The 21,352-nt window shown below is 41.9% G+C and overlaps 3 protein-coding genes across 3 annotated transcripts; 2 read left to right on the top strand and 1 right to left on the bottom strand.

Moving 5' to 3' along the window:
• The first annotated feature begins 2,551 nt into the window (after positions 1–2,551).
• On the top strand, positions 2,552–17,748 carry LOC117139190. The gene is made up of 2 exons (XM_033301359.1): positions 2,552–2,635; positions 17,131–17,748. The coding sequence occupies exons 1-2, from the start codon at positions 2,552–2,554 to the stop codon at positions 17,746–17,748; spliced, it is 702 nt and encodes a 233-aa protein (XP_033157250.1).
• A 1,221-nt stretch (positions 17,749–18,969) lies between these two features.
• LOC117140373 lies at positions 18,970–19,583 on the top strand. The gene is made up of 2 exons (XM_033303238.1): positions 18,970–19,067; positions 19,206–19,583. The coding sequence occupies exons 1-2, from the start codon at positions 19,050–19,052 to the stop codon at positions 19,377–19,379; spliced, it is 192 nt and encodes a 63-aa protein (XP_033159129.1). The 5' UTR covers positions 18,970–19,049; the 3' UTR covers positions 19,380–19,583.
• Positions 19,584–20,232: 649 nt separating this feature from the next.
• On the bottom strand, positions 20,233–20,640 carry LOC117139249. Its single transcript, XM_033301463.1, has 2 exons — positions 20,534–20,640; positions 20,233–20,473 (listed from the first exon to the last, which is right to left on the bottom strand). The coding sequence occupies exons 1-2, from the start codon at positions 20,549–20,551 to the stop codon at positions 20,303–20,305; spliced, it is 189 nt and encodes a 62-aa protein (XP_033157354.1). The 5' UTR covers positions 20,552–20,640; the 3' UTR covers positions 20,233–20,302.
• Positions 20,641–21,352: the final 712 nt, after the last annotated feature.

The raw sequence follows: 21,352 nt of genomic DNA on the forward strand, positions 1-21,352 counted from the left end.
ACATTTTTTCCCATTGCGGTCTGCCATTCTAGTTGCAGTTGTTGTGTCCGTATGACGATGGCAACGAGCGTGCAAAATAATATGCCAGCAACAATGCACAGCTGAATCGCAGAAGCTCAGGCACGAGGGCGCTGGGAAAACTCCAGGAAAACAGCAGAAATAATAATGAAAGAACCCGAACCAGAACCAGAATCACAATCATACCAGCCAACGACACCAGCAACAACATCACTTGTTTTAGCCATGTTAAGGCAGCAGCATGTAAAACGCATACTAACCCCCTTGCATTTTCCCACAGTTTCCCTTGCTCAGCCCCTCGCCGCTCTGCATTTGAAAAGAAACGGAAAAATAATTAGAGTAGTTGAATTTCACATAACTTTGTTAATGATATAAACATAAGGCTAATGGCTGATGAGGTCGGAAGTTCACCCTCTTTGAAATGCCAGACATTTAATACTTGATAGCAAAGCATCCAAAGGAGCAATGGAGCTGAAAATTGTTGCGAAATTAAGAAACACTCTCGGAATTTTCTAAACTGCAAACGTTCACGAAATGTGATATGCATTCCAGTGAAAGTTTTGCTTTCACCAAAGTGCTGAATACGTTTTCCCGGAAAAAGTTACTGTCACGCAAAATTCATAAAATTGCAGAGCAGATGCAGATGCGATATATTTTCTAGTTATATCATTTAATATAAAACAAACATAGATATACAATTTTAAAACAATTCGTGCAATGCCAATTGATGGAATGTAGGAAATAATTAAGTCCTGCGACCTCATCAAAAGGATTCTATCTCCAGGATCTTCTATGCGTCTGATATTTGCAAGCTCTTTTTCCATTTGCATTCATCTAGCATTTCAGTCGCTCGTCCCAAACAATGGAGACCGTTTCTAATGTATTCCAATCATTTTTTTCTGTTCGTTTTCGTGCTTTGCGGGAAATATTTTGTCTCCCCGTAGGATTTTTTTGCCATTTTGGTTAACATTGTTTTGGTGACAGTTGCACCCGCATCTCATTCGGTTTTTAGACCCCCCTTTTCAGTATTTTCCCCATTCCGCCCACCCCCGCTTTTACCCAAACGCCCCTGGTGACACACGGCAACATTTTGCCTTCTGTGCTGTGTCAGTAATTGTTGTTGCTGCCATTTGTTGCTGTTGTCGAGTTGTCATAGTTCTTGGCTGTTTGTTGTTCCTATTGTTGTCATAACTGTTTTTGTTTACGCTGCATATTTGTTTGTTATTTCTTTACTATTTTTTTCTATTTTTTTTTTTTTGAATGGTACAAGAGGTGCCCATTGTTATTGTTGCTGCAACATAAATTTAAACGTGACATTTAGACACTCGACTGGGGTCCTTCGTCCTGCCGCCCGACCCGTCTCCATTTCAGCGCTTCTCTCAAGTGCCACGCACTGAAAAAGAACTCGAAGAGTTGAATGCTTTTCCAGGGCAGAATTCGAGGGGGTTTTGCGGTGAGCGTACTTCATTCTTAACCTCTTCAACTTGCGAACAAAGTCAGTCGGCCTCAACCGCACACTCATACACACACACACACACACATTTGTCGTCCAATGACACATGATGGATAGCTCAGAAAGGGTTCTTCAAATAAAGAAAATTTTGTACACAGAATAATGATGATGGATGTTGGGCTCTTTCACAATGTGCATAAAGGTTAAGTATATTTTTGTTAAGGATGCAAAAGTGTTTTCACTTTTCATTGGTAGCTGTTTTCATATTAATTTCGATGTTGTGGTTGTATTATAATCAGGCACAATATTTTCTTCATATATATTTTTTTTACTTAGGGGAAGTTATGTTTCCATATACAAAACTTATATGGTAGCTCCAGTATCATTTTTATCGCTTTTTCCCCCAGCATAAGAAACTGAAATTCCTTAACCCCTGAGAGTCGAAAATCTTTCGAATGCTTTCCGACAGACTCCAGGAACTTAGTTAGACGACCTTCAAGTTGCGCCAGAGCGAGATGATGACTTGGAAACTCTTTTAGCATCGCCACTGCAGCCACACAAAAACACCACCAGTTCCGTCGTTCCGGCAACGGTGCGTATGATAAACCGCCGGCGAAACCCAACGTTGCGCATACGTCACGGTGTACAAGCTAGTACAGATGCAGAAAGGGGCTAAAAGCTGCAGGGAATGGACGGAAGCAAGCGGCGGCCAGAGATTACTTCACATCGAGTGCAAGTTGCGTGTCCTTATCGCTTGGCCTCCAACTTTAAAGCGCTCTCAAGTGCACTTAACTACAATAACACCGCAGAGCGGCGGCAGCGGCGGCGGCAACGGCATCAACAGCAGTAAACAAGCTTCACATGTGGCATTTTATTAAAGTTGATGCAACTTAAAATGCATTTAAGCCAGATCCCTGGCTCACAGCTCAAAGAACGTGGCGAACTTTTGCAATTGTGGGACTATCAAACAAAACTTTTGCCAAAGCACAAAGCGCCAGGCAACAACGGAGGGCGGGGGCAGCGGGGGGGCGACGAAGAATGGGGCGATTTTGAGTTGGGAGCAACAACCAAAGTGTCATCATGACCAACATCCAGCAGGAGCAGCAGCAACAGCAGCAACAACTACTGCACATGAGTTATTGCATTGTCGCCGGCGTCGTCATGGTTGCTCTTCTTCTTCCACCCGAGCCCCGCCCCACTTTTCTGACGCCCCCTTGCACTACTAACCTCTGCTGTTGCTGTTGCTGCTGCTCCTTCCCTTTTGCTGCTGCGGTGGCCAGCGGTTCCTGCGTAGTTGTTGTTGCGCTTTCGACGCGACAGAAGGATTTAGTGAAGCTTAGCGCAGAGCAAGAAACAAAAAAAGGATTCGGGTAGCTGCAACAACAACTACAACAGCAGCCAGGATGCAGACAAGAAAGCAAGGAAGAACTCGACTAATTGAGTACCCTGGAAACTTTGATTCCAGCAGGTCAATGCAAATCGTTACTGAATGCATAAGTAGCTAAGTAAAATATCCTTTATGATTTTCAATTTTTAGGTCAGGTCTCTCTAAGCTTTCCTTATAAATACAAATGCTGTTAGCAATTATCCTGTGAATATGCTATGATAAGATATGGATATACTTTTGTTGCACTCATCATCACCAAAGCCAGGGTAGCAAATAGTGAAATGCAAATGCTGGAGCTCGTGCTTCCTTGGCGTAGCCTTCAAAAAGTGCGGACACACATTGACTGTCGTCTCGCGTTAAATCTTCTTGCACTTTAGATTCAGGATTCAGATGCCACCCACTCTCTGGGCAGCTCCAAGCTGCAGATACTTTTGTCCCGCGCTATTTGTTTGCACTTCAAAAGGATTTTAATCAAAGTTTTTCAAGTGGCACAATGATGCACTCTATTGCCATCTCGAAAGTTGCTGGTTTCCTTGGCGAAAAATGCAGACAGAGTGAGATTTATCTGCCGTTATTCACAGTGATTTAATTATCATTTTCATTTTTCTTTTTTTTATACCCAGCTCTTGTTTTGCCCGGCACATAGAAATTATGATTGCTTTTTGAACTGCCCACACTTAAAGCCATGGCTTGAACTAGTATTTGCCTAGAGAACAACGACGGCTAATTTCAATTACTCCCCGCGTGGTGGTGGCTAACTTTTCATTTCATTTAATCAGCGGCAAGAACAGCGAACCGCTGCCACAGCGGAAAACTTTTCATGTTTGGGAACACTTGCCGCTGCACTTTGCTCTGCGGTTGACACACTGTCCCCGGATCCGGATGGGATTCGCATGGTATTCGGATGGTAGCCCCATGTCCTGTGCCCACTTGTAGCCACTTAACAAATTTTGCGCCTCGCCGTTTTTCGAAGCTCTTCCCAAAGGGGTACACTTACAAAAAAAAAGGGGAGAGAAAAGAAAAACAAATTTTGACGCCACCCTTGATTGACTGCCAACTCGGAACTGTCCACTGGAAATCCTCCACTAGCCAACTGGGCAGAGAACAGAGAGCGTGTCCCTGACACGAGGTGAGTGCTTAGGCTGGAGGACATTAGTTCTGGTCCTGGCTGCCCGATTCTGGTCTCCAGTTTCTGGTGCGGGTATCATGACCAGACAAGTGTCTGGTTGTCATTGAGGCTGTGACTTGACGATGATGCTGATGGAGTTTGCTCTCAACGATGACAGTCGGAAAAGTGCACTAGTCGGAATCGGTAGAACATCCTTTGATTCCAGATAGTGAAGTTAGGCTAAGTTAAAAGCTAATCTTTAGTTACTTAAATATAGCTTATGTCACTGCACACATAACATTACATCACTTTGCATGACATTGTAGTGCAAGTGCAATTTGAATATATGTTTAGATCAATATTTAATTTTTGTGCTCTTTTTTCTCTATTGATACAATTTGTTGATTTGAAAATGTAAAATCAGCAATCATTTTTGTGCAATACTTTCGCTCCAGTGGCATCCGTTTCGGTTACTGCTTTTTGGCACACAAAAAACCTGTTAAATAATTGGCTTTTAGCATTTTAAGCGTGTATCCAGCCATAAAGAACCAGAACCTTCTGCCCTCGAACACTCAAACCACTCGATTCCCATTTGGTTGGGTGTCCATTAAAAGGCAATTTATGCGAACGCCTGAAAGTATGTTAAGTTTTTTATAAGCGGAAACGGATATCGACGAATGTTTACCGGATGTGGCTAATTGTTGTTTTAATGCCCTAACTGAGGTGTTTATAATGTTCTGCGCTATTTTAAATAATAATTTACCACAGCTAATAAATACCAAATTATCGTTAGTTAACAATCGTTTTTATATACATTAACTTTTAGGAAGAGTATTCAAACTGCTTGGATATAGCTAATAAATATATTTTCTTGTTCCTGTAGTTGATTTTTGATTAATCTAAAGCCAGAAAATATTGGTAAATATTTGCCAAATGCATATTCGGCACAGATGTGGCACAAAAAACCAACTAACAGTGAGAAAAATTAATTCGCTGTTTGTCGACGATTGGCTTTATTGTATTTGCCAAATTTTGGTTTGCATTTGGCCCCTCCTCCCTCTCTTTCGCACAATCTCCTCCGTCCTTTTCGCACCGTATCGAAGTGAGGTCCTGGCGTAAACGTAATTAAAATAGTTCGACTATACGAATCAATAAACAAATTGATTATGCAAATTTACTGTTTATTTGCATTCGACTTGCCATTGTAATTGTCTCTGTGTGAGTGTGTGTGTTTTCGTTGCCTCGCCCGTGTAAGTGTATGTGTTATCTGTGTGCATGTGTTGGACATTAATAGGTTTTGTTGTTGCCCCTCGGCCAGGCTTTATTTTAGCCAAAATTTATATACATTTAATGCTCAATCGGAGCGGAAATAAAAAGTTTACAAAAACACATTGTTTTTTTACGTTCGCTGCTTGGCAAAAATCAATGGGGAAAAGCGGAAACGGAAAGCGCATGTTTTCCATTACGGTTGCTAAATGGGTTCGGATTTCCACGCGGCTCCGGGGGCATCGAAAATGTTTGTAATTGACTTATTTTACTGTAATTTATAAAGCGCCTCTGCAACTGCTATAATAAAGTGTTTTCTCATGATCCGCCCCATTTACCCTCCATGCCGCCACTTCACTCCCCCATTCCTGACTGCATAAATGCATTTTTAATTAAACACGAAAAAACAAACAAAATGCACATAACAATACGACAAAGTAAACAAATTAAAATCAAATTAGTGTTCAACTACATTTTTTTCTCACACAGCTAAAAATCTCCTGTGAAAAAAAGTGAATTAAAAACTCCAGACATGTAAGAGTTCAAAACCATATGCATTCCACATTATTTGAAATAATTCCGTATTGATATAGTAGTATATAAAATGGGAATTTCCCTTATGTCAAGATTAGTGAGCGTAAAAATTTAATTTTATTTTGAAATTTAAAATGAGTTCTTGAATTGTATTTGATGCAAAGAAACTAATAATTAATCTAGTCGCATATGATAATCTCATAACTAACTTCCAAGAACATACTTCCATTTCTGGCACAATTTGGCTTCCTTCCGCTTGCGGTGGCAATCTCCTCCAGCTTTAGATGCGCCACAGCACAAATACTTATCGCATCAGGTTACTATCATTATATTTAACCAGTTCCCCGGCTTTTCAGTGCCCCCATCCGCCCATTAGGTCCCATGCTCCTCGAGTGACTTCGAAATTCGCTCAAATTGCCTGGGGAAAGTCATGAAGACAGACGCAGACAGGCGGCGAAAAGGTATAGCAGGTGGAAAATCAGGCGGTTGGAGCGCCTTCCTCTTAACGCACACCTCCCCTGACAGTTTCACAATGGCAAATTGTTGCATCCGCTTTTCTTTTAGCTTTTTAAATGCAATTTCAACACAGCACAACACACACGTGTGTGCTTTCCCATTTGCATGTTACGATTGCTGGCGTTGCTTTTGCCATTGCTGTTGCTGTTGCTTCTTGGATCTCATCCTGTTTCCGGGCGATGTTGCTGCTGTTACTGCTGTTGCTGGTGGTGTTGCTGCTTGCCAGCTTCCTGCAACATTGCTCCATCAGGTCTCAGGACTCAGGACTCCCGGCCTCGTACTTCGCCTATGCAGCAACAGCTTACGTTGTTTGCTTTCACTTGGCATTTTGTTGCCATTCGTTGTTCATCTTCCCTTTGCATGATCCTTCACCCCATCCTCGTGTCCCACCGCAAATTGCCTTTAATTCATTTTCCGCAATTACTCCCGGCCACATGGAAGCGGTAGAAAGTTGGGGGAAACTACTCATTACCATGCCACCACCCACCCACTAGACTCTTGTCGTAGGCGCACTTTTCGCATTCCATTTGCATGCCTCTAGGGAACATTCCGTGTATCGTATTGCATAATGATGAGGGGATTCCCCAGCCCGAGCTCGAACCTCCTGTCACTCTCATTGTGTCTCGTTTTAAGCGCATTAAGTGACCGGTGGGCGGAGTGGGCGGTTGTCTGGGCCCCCACTCCGTTAAGGTCAGCTCTGATCAATGTCAATTGCCGCATGTTGGCAGCAGTGAGTTGCAGCAGTCGCATACAATTAACCGGCAACCGAAACTGAAGTGGAAGCAACAGCAGCACCGGTTCCCAAACCCAATGCAACAGCTCTGGGACACGCAGGACAAACATTGGTGCAAGATGGAGTAACATTAGAGATGACCCTTCGTCCGCATCCAACAATATACCACAGACAAGTCAGCCTAAAAGGGATAATTATAATTTAGTTAGCTATCTATTATTTATTATTTTTTTTTATTTTATTTTAAATTTCTTATCTTCAAAATTGTCTAGTTTTTCATGTACTCATTGACACATTTTAGTAGATAAAATGACCGGTGCATCCCCAGCTGCTCACCATGGCGGATGCCCACTGGTGGACACGCTTCGCATCCTTGGGCTCCTGTGCGACGCTTTTCCAAATGTATCTGCATCTGCATCTCCATCTGCTTGGCATCGCAACCCATCGCATCGCTCTTGGCCAGCAATGAGATGCATCGTGCAGCGGGAATTGGAAAACTGTTAACCGTCTGAAGGTTGCCTTGTTGATATTCCCAGTCCAAAAAGAGAGTGACAGCGAGGGGTGGTGGGCAGTGAGGGGGCGGTCCGGCGGTAGTCGTAAACTTTGCCGCTTGCCATTGCTGTGCATTTGGTGGCCATTTTCAATTTACTGACGCTGTCATTGCCGGAAGACAAATGTGGGTGAAGTGCGTCCATGTGGGGGCATCTGTATGTGTGGCACATGTGTGTGCCATGCACTGAAAAAAGTAACGTGAATTGCAATCATAACAGTTAAAGTAGTTTAAATTAAATGCACATTCAGTTCTAGAAGTTTTAAGGCTTCAAAACAATTATATAAGTTTATTCATTTTGTGTATGGATTGTGCCATTGATTTTTTCTAAGTGTAAATGCCTATGTGCAGTGCAAATGTGTGTGTGCTGAGTCCTTGTGTGGGTGCACTGTCATGTTGTGATTGCGACTGTTGCTTCACTTGAGTGGCGGCAAGTCGGCGACCCAACGGCTACCCAAGTTTTTCGCCAGCTTTTCCTGATTTTCCTCCTTCACACCCTTTGGAAAAACGTGCAACAGGGTGCTTCTATTTTTCTTGCCTGGTATTTTTCCGTTGTCCTTCTTCTCTGGGCAACATTTCTGCACTGTTGTTGGCTTTTCTTTTGGGCCGACTGTTGTAATTGTTGCTAAAGCAGCAAAACGTCGACGCTGAAATTGCAGCAACTGTAATAACAAAATGGCCCCCGGAGTTGGTCCTTCTCTCTCTCGCTTTTCACGGGCGGGTGAGGAAATGGCCCGGCTGAGGAATGGGAAATATTTCCAGCTTGACTTATTTTGACTTCGCTCAGTTCCCTTTCGTTTGGCTGTTCCTCCGATTTGGCGCCGCAACTGCCAGCAAAGTTTATTCAACGCAAAATGTGCAATGTGGAAACGTGCCGCATGTGGCGGGGTGTGATGGGCGTTGTTCGCTGGACGTTTTGTGGGCGTGGCATCAGCATTTACTGCCCTTGCACACTGATTTCCTGTTGCATTTCCGGTTAGCCAACGATGAAGTTGCCTCCTTTCCCACCCGAATGGCCTTTCCCTTTTCCATTCGGGCATCCACACACTTTGTGTTAGCACATAAAACTAAATCGAATTTAGAACACTTCCAAAGGAAATTGGAAATTAACTAAAAATGAGTTATTTGCATGGGAAATTGTTACCAGTTTGCGGGTGAAAATTTATGCACTGCACAGAAGATTTCTAATTTCTAGTTTGCCTATTTGGCTCTGGAAAATATTTTTTAAATTAATTCATAAAATTAGTTTGTCCAAAAATACATACTTGTTGCCGTATGCATTTAAAGCTAATTTATTTCACTCTCTACATGCATTTAAAAGGAATTTTATTCGTGTTTATATTCTATTAGTATACAAAAAAAACTTTATTTGTTTATAATACAAATACTAATAACCAGTTTTCAAATTCTTACTGTTTCCAGCTTTAACTGAAGAAATGCATTTAAACCTTACGTTCTTTGTTTCTTTGTTTCTAAGTAGGTCACTTTTGTTTGCTTCTGAAAATGTTGACACTTTTAGTTTAGTTTTTGGCTAAAATAAATCACTTTGAGGTCGAGCTGCTTCTCATGCGCATGAAAGGAATCCATTTAAATGTTTTACGGATTTCGGTGGGCCTACTCATTGTGTTTCCTCCAGATTGTGCTCACCGTGACCCCGCACCATCTTGTGGCTGTCTCTATTGTCTAGTTTTTGTGAACAATGGCAGGTGTCATGCAGGTGGAAAAGCTGCGGTTCAAGGCAGTCAGCTGGGGGCGGTTAACGGGTTGTCCCTTTGTGCATTTTACGCGGAATTACACAGCATAAGCAGCTGGCACCCCTCTCCGTACCCATCTCCCTCCAGCCTTCACCTCCTCCCCCAAATGACCCCACCACCGCAGACTGGGGCAAGCCACCCACTGTTGCACCTGCTGTTTCTGTTGCAGCAAATGCGGCAAATGCCGCCAGCGACTTTCGTCTGCTTTGTTGTAAAAGAATCCGCCCAGAATCACCGCCCCTCCCACCTTCCTACCCGCCAGCAGCGGCATTGTGGCCCAGAGGCAAACACAGCCCACGCAATTGCCACTCTGCTCCCGCTCTTTTAGATCCTGCTGCACCTCCAGCTGAATGTCCTCCGACTCACCTCAGTTGATTTAAGCTGCACAAAAAAGTAAACAACGCACACGGGACAAAAGTGGGTGGCGCCTGTTGGGGGCGGTGAGCAACTAAGAAAATGCCTGCACAAAAGTAACTCATAATTAAGGTAAGGCAGCCAAGCGGGGACAAGAAGAAAGGCGAAGGAGGTGGAGAACGGTGGAAAAAGGGGGAGAAAGCAGGGCGAGTGCAGCAGACGGCCTTTCTTCTGCGGCAAATGGCAAATGCCACAAGTGTTGCCTACTTTCGGGCTAAAATGAGTTCGCAATTGGAACTAGATCAAAAGAATTAAGCGTGAAATACAAAGTCATATGCACTTATTATATTGATTTTAAAAATATAAATGTAACATTCCAGCATATATTAAATATTGAAATATTAGATATATCATATATGATCAGTAATTTCTGACTGGTTCTTAGCTGTGGCATCCTTGGCGTCTTCAGACAGCCAGTTGCCTTGGCTCAACTGCAAACCCACCCAAACCCAACGCCTTTTGGCTTAAATCGTCGACGTAGTCGCAGCTATGGTCGTACATACATATACTTTTGATATGCTTCAGCAAACACCTGCAACGTCTCAACAACAATGAGAAATATTGTTAAGTAACTGGGGGGAGGGGGTACTGAGAGTAGTGGATGCAGTTTTTGGTGCATTAGCGGAGTGCGTTACCCCCGGCTCCTGCTCCATCTGCTCCTCGTTTTGGGTCCTGCTCGTCCTTTCAGCTCTGTTTATTGTTTATGTTTTTGGCTGGGATTGTTTGCTGGAGATGGCGTTGTTGTTAATGCATGACTGGGGCGGGTGCATCCTGTTGCCAGGACATGCAATCTGCATTTCCCTCTTCTCCTCGCTGTCTTCGTTTGTAGTCCGAAAAGATCGTAGGCAACTTTTGCCAAATCATGGCCATATCTTTATTTTTATTGCTCGCATATCCTGGTACGCGGCTCTGATGTATGTGCAAATTATGCGCACTGAAATGAATATTAATAATGCGCGCCGCGCTGTAATCCATGGCGTATGCGTAACTTTTCCATTAAGCGCGAATCGTTTGTCAATTTGCCAGCACAGATAAATCACCAGTTCCCGGGTCCTGCCGCGAAGGAACGGCCCGCCGAAGGATTCTTGCCTTAAGCCCAATTAACCCATTAGGACAGCGGTTGCCATTTGATGCGGCAGTCAGAATGCAATTAAAAAAGCCAAGACCAATGAGCAGCATCAAGCCAGAAAATGGCCCTGCAACTTCCTCCTCCTCCTCCACTTACTCCTCTTACATACAATTTTTATGTAAGCATCACAGCCCGAGGATGAGAAAAGAACCAGGACCAGCACCAGGACCAAGACCAAGACCAAGACCAAGACCAAGAAAAGTAATAACTGCGCTTTGCCATTATTTATGTTTATGTCCGCACTACATCATCTTCAAATGTCCGCGCGCCTCCCACTTCACCCCTTGCAGCTATAAAAAACAAGTGTCTGCAGTTTAGAGAAGGGCATGGGGAATACTAGATAGTTTCTAGGGATGTTAAAAACGATTTATTACATTGACATTATTCTTACAAATCTTCAACTGATCTCAAACCTACTTCAAGAAGTTATGTTCAAGATTTTACAGAATAAGATACATAATATCTTGTAGGGTACAGGATGAAATTTTAAGACAAGAAAGGCCAAAAAAACTAATTTGTTAATAAAATATCATTGGTAAGAAGTCTGATCAATTTATCACCTTAAAAATTGTACCTTTTAAAGAGTTCAAATTTCACAGTTCATATAAGATATGGTAGATCCTTCAAATCCACTGCCTACCTGCCAAGTACAGCATTTTTCCTATATCATTTGCCATCCCTAAGAGATCTTAGCCTGGTTTTCGCTGCACTCCAGTCCAAGACGACGTTTAACTGCCGCCGTTGTGAGTGCCGTTGAACTAATTTCCGTTGCCCTGCGGCAAGTCAGTGGGTTGTGGGTGGTGCATCGTGGATGACGAACGAGAGGGTGGGGGCACTAAAGTGGTTTCCAGGAAGGAACTTGGTTTGCTCCACTCTGGTCTGGCTTGTAAAAATTGCATTCTTCGCGGCCTTTTCTATTGCTCGAGCATTTGTCATTGAGGCGCTCGCTAATTTGACATAAATTTTAAATGCAAGGATGTTCTGCTGGGGCAGAATGAAATGAGATGAAACATGCGGAAAGTTTGAGGGAAGTGGACCAGTGAAAAAAAGGGGTTTGCTAAGAGCTATTCACAACTCTGAACTTAAAAACAACTCTATCAAGATGAAATATTTAGAATTTCTTATAAATTTCTATTTAGAATGCATTTCGACTATAAAGCAATCTGATTTATTCATAATATTAACATGCTTTAAGTAACTAAAGTGTCTATAATCGAACAACCTCATGCTTCACACTCACACTCAAAGTTATTGCCTTTTTTCCCATTCTGTTTGCTTTTCTAGCAATTGATAAAAATATTTATATTGGCAAATGCTTATGATAAACATGTTGTAAAGTGTCCGAATCGATTAAGTTTCCCGCAAGTGACCCCGCCAACTGCTCGATTTTTCTGACCGTTCAGGCAAACAAACCAATGAACTGCATGAGCTGACCAAAAACTTTTGACTGCCGCAACCGAAGGGAATTCGCTGGAAATGTTAGTTTGCTCCACTTTCTGCACTTGAAATATAAATTGAAGATACGCACACAAGATGTACAAGTTTGTCTTGCAGCAAAGATGTTTACCGACTGCCAATGCAAAAAATATCATTTAAAAGGCATCTCCAAATGGAGATACACAAAATGGCAAACGTTTTCCAGGGGCAGTCAAGCGATGTAAAATATATGTACGGAGAGGTTGGAGGGGGGCAGTCATGAATGGACACACTATATGGTCTCTTGTTAGTCTTTGACTTTGACAGTTGTTGTTCAAATTGGCGGCAAAAAAGGGTAGTAAAGCGAAGAAAAGAGTTCAGTTGAGGGCCATTAAACGAGTCATGAATGAGCTGACCATTAGCCGGGGGCATTCTGTAAACTCGGTAATTGACTGGCGCTTAAAGATTGGGCCACCTTTTTTCCATTGTGGGGCGTTACACGTGCGTGCCAGTTTAAAATTTTCCAAAAAACTAAGAGAGAAAAAAATCGAATAACCGCTAGTTAAGTTTGCTTTGTCATAACTAACAGTTTGCATTTGAGTTTTTGTTCGCAGCCTTTGTGGAAATTTTACAAGTCACGCACTGATTTGGCAATTTGCATGCAGCGACCGCTAGATGGCGTCAGCACGTGCTCCCAGTCGGGGGATTCCCCTCTCTTTTTTCCACCCCCCTCCCCCTCTACTCACGCACCCAATCAATATTTGAATTGGTTTCGGTTTACCAACCTTTTTTTTTGCTTAATTTTGCCCGATTTTTAATTTAAACTTTTTCTGTAAAATTCTTTCAATGAGCTTTGAATTAATGGCACCGCCCACCCTGCGTATGCGCAATATGCATTTGATATGGAAATGCCAAAGGACTCAGTTCGACTGGCATTTTTGGCAAATTAAATATTTTTCAAATGTGTGTCACTCGATTCGCCCTTCTAATGGCGCAACTTTCCATGCTCGAGTATTAATTTATTGCCAATCTAAATGCGAGGACGAATGCACAGGAAGTCGAATTGAAAGTGGGGTAACTTTTCCTGCATTTTGGCATTTCCATTTGCATTGTAAGTCGCTGGAGATTCTTGGCTGGATTTCAGCTGGAAAAACAGGAGCGCATAGGGGTAAAAACCGAATCACAAAATTATAGTTCACTCTATAACATAAAACATGATCATTTGGGTCATCAAAAGGTATCTACTTGGACTAAATAAATATTTTAAATATTTAAGAATATAACATTTGTTTTTATTTACCCAATTTGCAACGATAGTTTTCTCTTTTAGCGATTTATGGGACTTGATCCTTCCATTAACCCCGCCGCTGTCAATCGGCCATTGAATGCGATATCAGACGCATGAACCTGGATAGCTCCTTGCCCACACATGTATGGGTACACCCCTTATCCTTCCCTTCACCTACAAACAAACTTTTTCATGCTCCATTGTGTTATAAATATTCATAAAGCGCTCCGCCATTTTTCGTTGCGACCGCCGCAACTAAAGCCTTGATTTCTTGCAGTTTGCTACACCCACATGCACACACACAAATACACACATGTACAATGTTACCAATACCTAGCCAATATGGCTGAAATAACCCCCTAGCCCTCCGCCATTTTCTAGCTACCTTTTTGGGGGGTTTGGGTGTTCCTCCCACTGCCCATTTAACCGCAAGCCATGCTTCTAATGCCGCGTTGGCATAAATTTAAAGCAGCAGCTGCGGTTTTTCCACTGCTTTTCCTCTCTCGCCTTTCAGCTGTGGGTGGCTGGGCGGTGGGTGGAGCTCCTAGGATTTGCTCTCTCTTCTAGCGAAGTGGGAGTGGGAGAAATAGAGAGAAAGAGTATTACAAAACTAAACCAGGTAAGGCTTTAAAACGGAAAAACCATTTTATACTGCTAATTGATTTTTCAAACAGCCATCCCCCCAAAAACGAGACCAGAAAATTAAACCGAACCCCTTTCTCGATGTTGCGGCTACCACTGCTCTTTTGTTTGGCATTCAATTAACGGGAATTTGCATTTTACCTATGAATACATCTTGCCACTATATATATTTGGTACACCTCTTCATGTCGCCCAAGTGGGCGTGGCCAGCGCAAAAGCAAAAGCACAAGATCCCAAGTGCTAAATCAACAAAACAAAAGAACAACGACCGCTACAAATTTGTTCGCTACTTCGCTGCCTTTAATTACAACTTTTAGCATTGATCTTCGGAAGCAATCAACCAAATGGTACTAAACAAATGCGAAAACAAGAAAAATTCCATCAGTCGAGTATTTAGTGGGGAAATAAACACATAAACCCAGATTCTCCACTCCACGTGGGTGGATTGTAAACTTTATCGTATGTAATGTATCATTTAAAATATTTATAAACACTATATAAGAAGTAAGGAATTTCCTCATTATTCAGCCAGCATAGCTATTTTTTGAACGTTGAACTGGACGTATATTTCGAGCAACCCTCGCTGAGCTTGCAAATCACTTACACGTTCATCAATAAACAATGAACTTAACCTCCGAGTTATTTATATGTTTATTATTCGCACTACTGCTTAAACCTAGATATCTTAGGCTAGCATTAGTTTTAGTATAATTGCTATGGCTCAAGATGGTCTTAAATATTTTGTTTTCCAAGAATCGATTATAGTTGAGGTAATAAAGAAACTCTGTTCTCTAATTGACTTTATTTTTAAATATACATGTATATATATTAATGTATATATATAAGAGTTATGCTGCTGTTATTGATTAACCTTACTTTGCTACGCTTCCAGCACATTAACTTTTATGCATTTTCCAAGAAACCCTTTTCTAGATACCAAGTAACCAAATAATGACCCAAAAAGGTGGAGTTGCTATCGACGTCACGTAGGATCCACTGATTATTAAACGATGATATAAAGCGGAAACCCCAGACTTTGTCCCGCCCACCGTTTACAGAGATATCTGGATGGCTGTGGCCTAGACTGTTAATGATATCGCGCTCCTCCCCTGCCCACCAAATTCACGATGTATGGGTGCAATAACAATTATTATCGGGCTGAGCGGCGCAGTTCATAAAACCCGATGGATACCACCACATGCATACATAAATAATACATGAATGGCAGTAGCGTCCAAGATGACCAGCACTTGCATTTGTGGTTTTTGGGCTGGAGTTGGAGTTTCAAGGTCGCGTTACACACTTAATTTTACATTGGGACTGCATTGTCTGCGTGGTTTGGAGGACAGAGGTGGGGGGTGTCTATATACCTCGATGAGGAGAGTGACCGAACCAACCGGTTCTGCAGCAAAATGATCTTGCTGATCTTCTGGTGCAGCAGCAGCAACTTCTTCTTCATTTTGCCTCAATTTGGCAATATGGAAGAAGCAACCACAATATAGCCGGCATGACATTGAATTGTAAATTTCAGACGATAAAAAATAAAGTATAAAAATAACGTACGGCGAAGAAAACGATAAAGCAGAGAGGTAAATAAAATGTAAGCCGACATACGATGCATGTGCATTTTTTTATGCGATGCGACTTTGCATTAGAGATGCGATCGTGATATAGTTCAATGCAATTCGATAAAAATTTAAATATATATTTTTTTAATATTTAAACGTTTGTTTGTAAGACCCAACACATGTGTTTTAGCCACCTGTGAGCACTTAAATTTTCCTTTCGCTTTAGTCACCTGCCTTCTTTCGATAGTCGCAACACGTGCCGAGTGCGAGTGCAAAAGGTCAGACATATGCAAACAAAGTACGCTTTTTGCGCCATGTTTGCTATCTCTGTTTCCCCTTTATCCATTGTGTACACCCCCTTTAAGCCGCCCAATCCCCCCCCTTACCACCCCCTGACCCTTTGGTCAACTGGTGGTATTATTGTTGTTGCTGCTGCTTCTTCGTTGTAAAAGACATTGGCATTTTGTTTTTCTGACCGTTTGCTCAGTTGCTTTTCTCTGTACTTTGTTGTCGTTGTTTAATGGTTTTTATACATATTTTTTAGCCAGCTATTGTTGTTGGTAGCATCGCATTACGTCACTTTCACTGTAGTTTGCGGCTTAAGGCAGCCTTTTGGCTTGTTGTTGTTGTTGCTGCTGTTGGCACTGTTTGCACTTGTTTTTGGTACAAACAAGCAAATTGCAATAAAAACGCTCGAAATTTATGGTCCACTGGCATACATACATTTTGTTTGGTATGATTTATCCGAGACTTTTGTTCGCCTTGCTTTCCGGCGGCACAATTTATGCCCGTTTACATGGTAAACTTTTGCTGTTTTTCCCAGTAGTTACCCGCTCATGCTTTTTGGTTCAAGTTCATCAGTTGGCCACCGAATTCGCAACTGGGATCAGGTTTTATGTTTATCGTCTTGATAGATGCGACGCTGAGTTCGCCAAGTTAGGCTCGTATATCAGCAACTAGTTGGTAAACACTCATCACAAAGTTGATTTGAAAATATCTAACACTGTGAGTCTGTTCATTGCGCATACGCCGTGTTAACATGTGGTAGGTACACCCACATTACGCATTCGCAACGTTTGCTCATGGAGCTTGGGCTTTGATAGATAAGAATCGGGCTGAAACAAAGTCATTAGTCCAGTTAACGTGGCCTGACTAAACAAGCTAATTTCCCAGTTGCCAAATGTCGGCTATTTTCGGTCAGTTATTTCGACTGAGTCCAATCATTCAAGCATTAAACAATGTGGCCTCTGCAAAGTTTAACTTTATTTGTATGTTTAGGAGCTCTTCAAGTTTATAGTGTGAGTTGTTTAAATAAACGAAAATTTTAATAAATATAGTACTACTTCTTAAGCAGATCAGACTGCGGCTTGAGCAGTTTTATGTCAAATCTTTTGTACCAGATGATATATTCGCGGAGTATGACATCGTCGACTATGAGAAAATCAATGTGAATCTCACAGTTCAAGTTCCCTTTCCTGGCAAGCTCCTCATGCACATTTTCGTAAGGAAGCTCTCGGATCAAGTGGGTGGTGCGAACCACTTCGATCTGATTCGCATGACGAACATGGATCTCTGCAAGCTCCTCGATTCACTTCGCAATATCACAGTGGAGGAAATACCGGGCGAAAGCCTCTTGCCCTCGACTTTTGTTGTCTCATGTCCTTTGGTTCCCGGTTTCTATTTCGTGGAGAATAGCGTAATTGATTCCAAATTGGTTCCTTTCTGCATTCCTGATGGCAGATATATGGTACTTTTTGAGCTAATACAAGTCTACGAGGAAGTCATGAAGCTGATTTCCTGCAGAATCAAGTTTTCCATCAAGACACCAACTGGATACTCGGAACCAACGCTGTTTAAAAATACTAAGGAAAATAAAGCGACTGAGAAGCCAGTGGAGAAAAACGAAGAAGCAAGTACAGAGGTTACTCAGTCGAAAGAAGATAGTTCGGAATTATCAAACGATTACGAATAATGTAATTCTCATAAGATACATTTTTTCAAATATATTTTGGTGCCTCTCCCTTTTTTGCATAATTTGTTCACCCAAAAAACAATTTTTACGCATTTTCTGCAAAATTGTACCATCTATCAACGAGTTTCGGGTGCGTAATAAAATTTATTATCTCCCACTATAAATTCGCCGGGATTGAGACATCTCGCACATGTTACAGCCACGCCCATAAAAGTTAATTAAAAAACCCAGGGGCATGGGAAATATATCAAACATGACTTTAAACCGCGCGAGACAAGCCGACGACAAAGACTAACTCAAAGATATCCATTCAATCCAATCTTTTAATTTGTTGTCATGGTGGACTTTGGTTTGATATCCATTCGACACGTATTTGTTTAGGAGTACAAAATGTGGAATGTTTTTTGGGCTGCGTTGACATTGTGGGGCCATTCTCGAAAGTTCGTTATTTACATATTTAGAGCAGGGCGAATGTTTCCGGTTTTTTTTAGCTGCAAGATCGTCGTCATCATCATCGATACTTGCACGATGACTGGGCAAAAAACACTTGGCCTCCGTACCAATCATAGGTTGGTTTTTATACCATCGCCCAGCCCAAAATGGTTCCGTCGTTTAGCTTTACTTTTATTGATTTAGTGTTCCAGTCTTCAGGCCTGACAGCTGTTCAAAGTGCCAAATATTTATGGATCCTCTGCTCAAGTGATAATTTATTTAATTGGCTTGGATCTTGAACTTCAGATTAACTTACCATTTGGATGGGTGATCGAGGGGCTCTAGATATCTGAATTAGCAATTAAACTGCCTGGCATTACAATTTCCGCCTTCTTCCGGGTTTTGTGTAAACATTACTCCGCTGACCGCATTTGAGGTGACCTTCATTAGTCGTTGTCTTCATTTACCCAGCCTGATTATTATTTAATCAACGATCAACTTCTTCAGTGGCTTAGCGGAGCAAACAAAAGATGCCACCAAAAGCCAAGTAAACAGGGCCGAAAATGAAAAAATCTGGCCGAAAAAAACAAAGCACCTGCCTCAACATGCCACGCCCCTTGGATCGTCTGCTTTTGGCCAGGTTTTTCTGTTTATACTTCTTTTTCGCTTACCGTCTTATTTATGCGAGACTCTTTTGTTTATGTATCGCTCATTTGTCCTCTTCTTCATTGCAGACTGCAGTTTACACATGACATTATCATCGATGGTCACCCAAAAGTTCGGCTATAAAAAGCCCTGCTGCCAGATGGAGCCATGTGCAGTCGATTTTTGGATTAATCAGCGTAATCATCTCCCCAGCAGCAGCAATCATGAAGTACCTAGCTCTGGTGAGTATTTGGATATAACATTTGGATTAAGGGTTATAAATGATTTCCAATTAAGTACAAAATTTCAAGTTGATTGTCGAAGTATATTCAATTTTCATTATATTTGTACTAAAAATCTATTGTAATTTACTTTTTTAGACCCTCTTCGTGTGCCTTATGGCCATCGCTCTCATTTCTGCCGTGCCCGTGGATGAGTCCCTGATCGGCGACAATATCTACCAGCCTGCCTTCGACGATGTCCAGCGTCCCCAGGATCCGCAGGCCATCTTCAAGCTGAAGAAGCTGCTCAAGCTGAAGAAGCTCCTGGGTTAGGGGAAATTCCCAATAAGCTCCGTTCAGATTCTAGTCCAGTCAATTGGGAACCTTGCCTCCCCCACTGCATTCGATTTTCAAACCGTTTTGTTTAGACAATACCCCATAAGCACAAGCACACACACAAAAGCACATACATACGAGTAAAGTATACGTAATCGTAAATAAAATAAATGTTATGAGATCTCCATGTGTGTCCAAAAAGGAGCTAATGACTGGCAGCGGGTCGGGTTTTTGTTCGCCTAGATCTGAATGGGAAACCCGTTTCGGATCGTTTCTGGGTAGAGAGAGTGTGAAAAGCGAACGGAATCTTCCTTACATGCGTATAGATATTGGCCAATCGCTGTCCTACATAAATGAATCAATTGAGTCCAATGATGTGCTAATACAAGGTGCCAACTGTGAGATTAATGATCATGCCTGCTTTCATTAATGGGCAAGATTAGTTAACTTGATATGCCAGTAATATTATAGCTTAACTAAATATAAAATATTAAATATTTTTAAGTATCAGAATTATGTACAAGTAAATCGTTAAGAAAACTCATCACATATTGACGTGACAGCTGGTCACGAAAAATCGGACATTATTGACATCAAGCTTTTCTAATAATATTCGTCACCAATATGGAGTTTCATTTCAACTTACCATAATTTGTAATAATCAGGTTCATTAGAAGCATTGGCCAAATAGAGGCGATTTTATTGTTGTCGTTAAAAAATAAAAGTAATTGGAAGTGAAGGTTGAGCCCCTTCAAACAAAAGACTTAAGAAGCGAACTTGAACCTTGCTAAATTCCATAAAAATGAAAACGTACAAGTTTCGTTACCAAATACTTTCTTTAATTTCACTCTTTTTTTTCTTCTTAAGAACCTAAACACATGTAGTTAAACTATAAATCCATAAATGTGAGGTTGTGGTGTCTAGCCCAGGAACAGCAGCTTCTTGAGCAGCTTCAGCTTAAGCAGGAAAGATTGGTCGTCGGATGGGTTGACGGACTCACTGCCAGGACCTTCGAAGCCCTCGGGAATGGCCTCCTCGCGGGGAGCAGCACTGGTGACCATGAAGCACACGGCAAGGCAAAGGAAGACGCTCTGTAAAGGAAGGGGTCAGTAAGGTTCCTTGGTATTCCATGTCGATTTTTAGTGACGCACCAGGAGCAAGAACTTCATGTTGTATGTGGCTGCGGTTGGGCTGGATGTAAGTAATCGATCGATGGATTCGCACTGCGCGTTGACAGACCTGCTTGCACTGATCACCAGACCCCGCCGACCCGTCTATTTATATGCCTGTTCAGTTGAGAGTGAGTTGCTCGGCCGGCAGACCGCTCGTCTTTCATAGAAACTAAAACAACGCGGAGCGTCAACCAAAGATTCACTGACTCACGAGTCGGAGGGCGGGGTGGTAAATCAATCTGTTTGGACTATTAAAAGTGATTTTAGTCCAACACGCATGTGATAACAAAAGCCAGGTTCCCTTTTTCGTAGACTACCTTATTGTGGTGCCATTGTTGGAGTTGCGACGCCTTATGTTTGGGCAATTTGTTGACTTGCGGTTTCTCCGGCTTCGCTTCTTTTTGCTAATCGGTGTTTCCTTGGTTCTGGGTTCTATTTGAGTTGGCCATTAGCTGCGAGCGGATTCTCTGCTAAATATTAATTAGCGACTTGACATTGGCCTTAACGTTCAGATCAGCCATTAGCTTTTCGTTCACACCTCCATAATAGGCTAAAGTAGCTGAATTATCCGAAAATAGTTATCTTTTTAAGTGTGTATGCTGGCATACGTTGAATTACCCATTGCGCAAAGTTGATAAGATTTTGAGATTTAAAAATTAAGCAGGCGGTTTGAAAATGCCGACCTGCCAACTTTTCAAAATTACCTGCATTGAGTAAATTAAAAGTCGAATGTAGAGCTAGACCATATGTAAATATTTTATCCAAGCTAAAATCTTTACGATCAAAGTATTTTTGTTA

The sequence above is a fragment of the Drosophila mauritiana genome, chromosome 3L, assembly GCF_004382145.1.
Source record: "Drosophila mauritiana strain mau12 chromosome 3L, ASM438214v1, whole genome shotgun sequence".
In the NCBI taxonomy this organism is placed as follows: domain Eukaryota; kingdom Metazoa; phylum Arthropoda; class Insecta; order Diptera; family Drosophilidae; genus Drosophila; species Drosophila mauritiana.

What these genes read in the sequence shown, in the direction of transcription:
- LOC117139190 (XM_033301359.1), top strand. Translation starts at nt 2,552, where the DNA reads ATGACCAACATCCAGCAGGAGCAGCAGCAACAGCAGCAACAACTACTG. An exon ending in TTGTCGCCGGCGTCGTCATG is followed by an intron (nt 2,636 to 17,130) that starts GTTGCTCTTCTT and finishes CTTCTTAAGCAG; the next exon opens with ATCAGACTGCGGCTTGAGCA.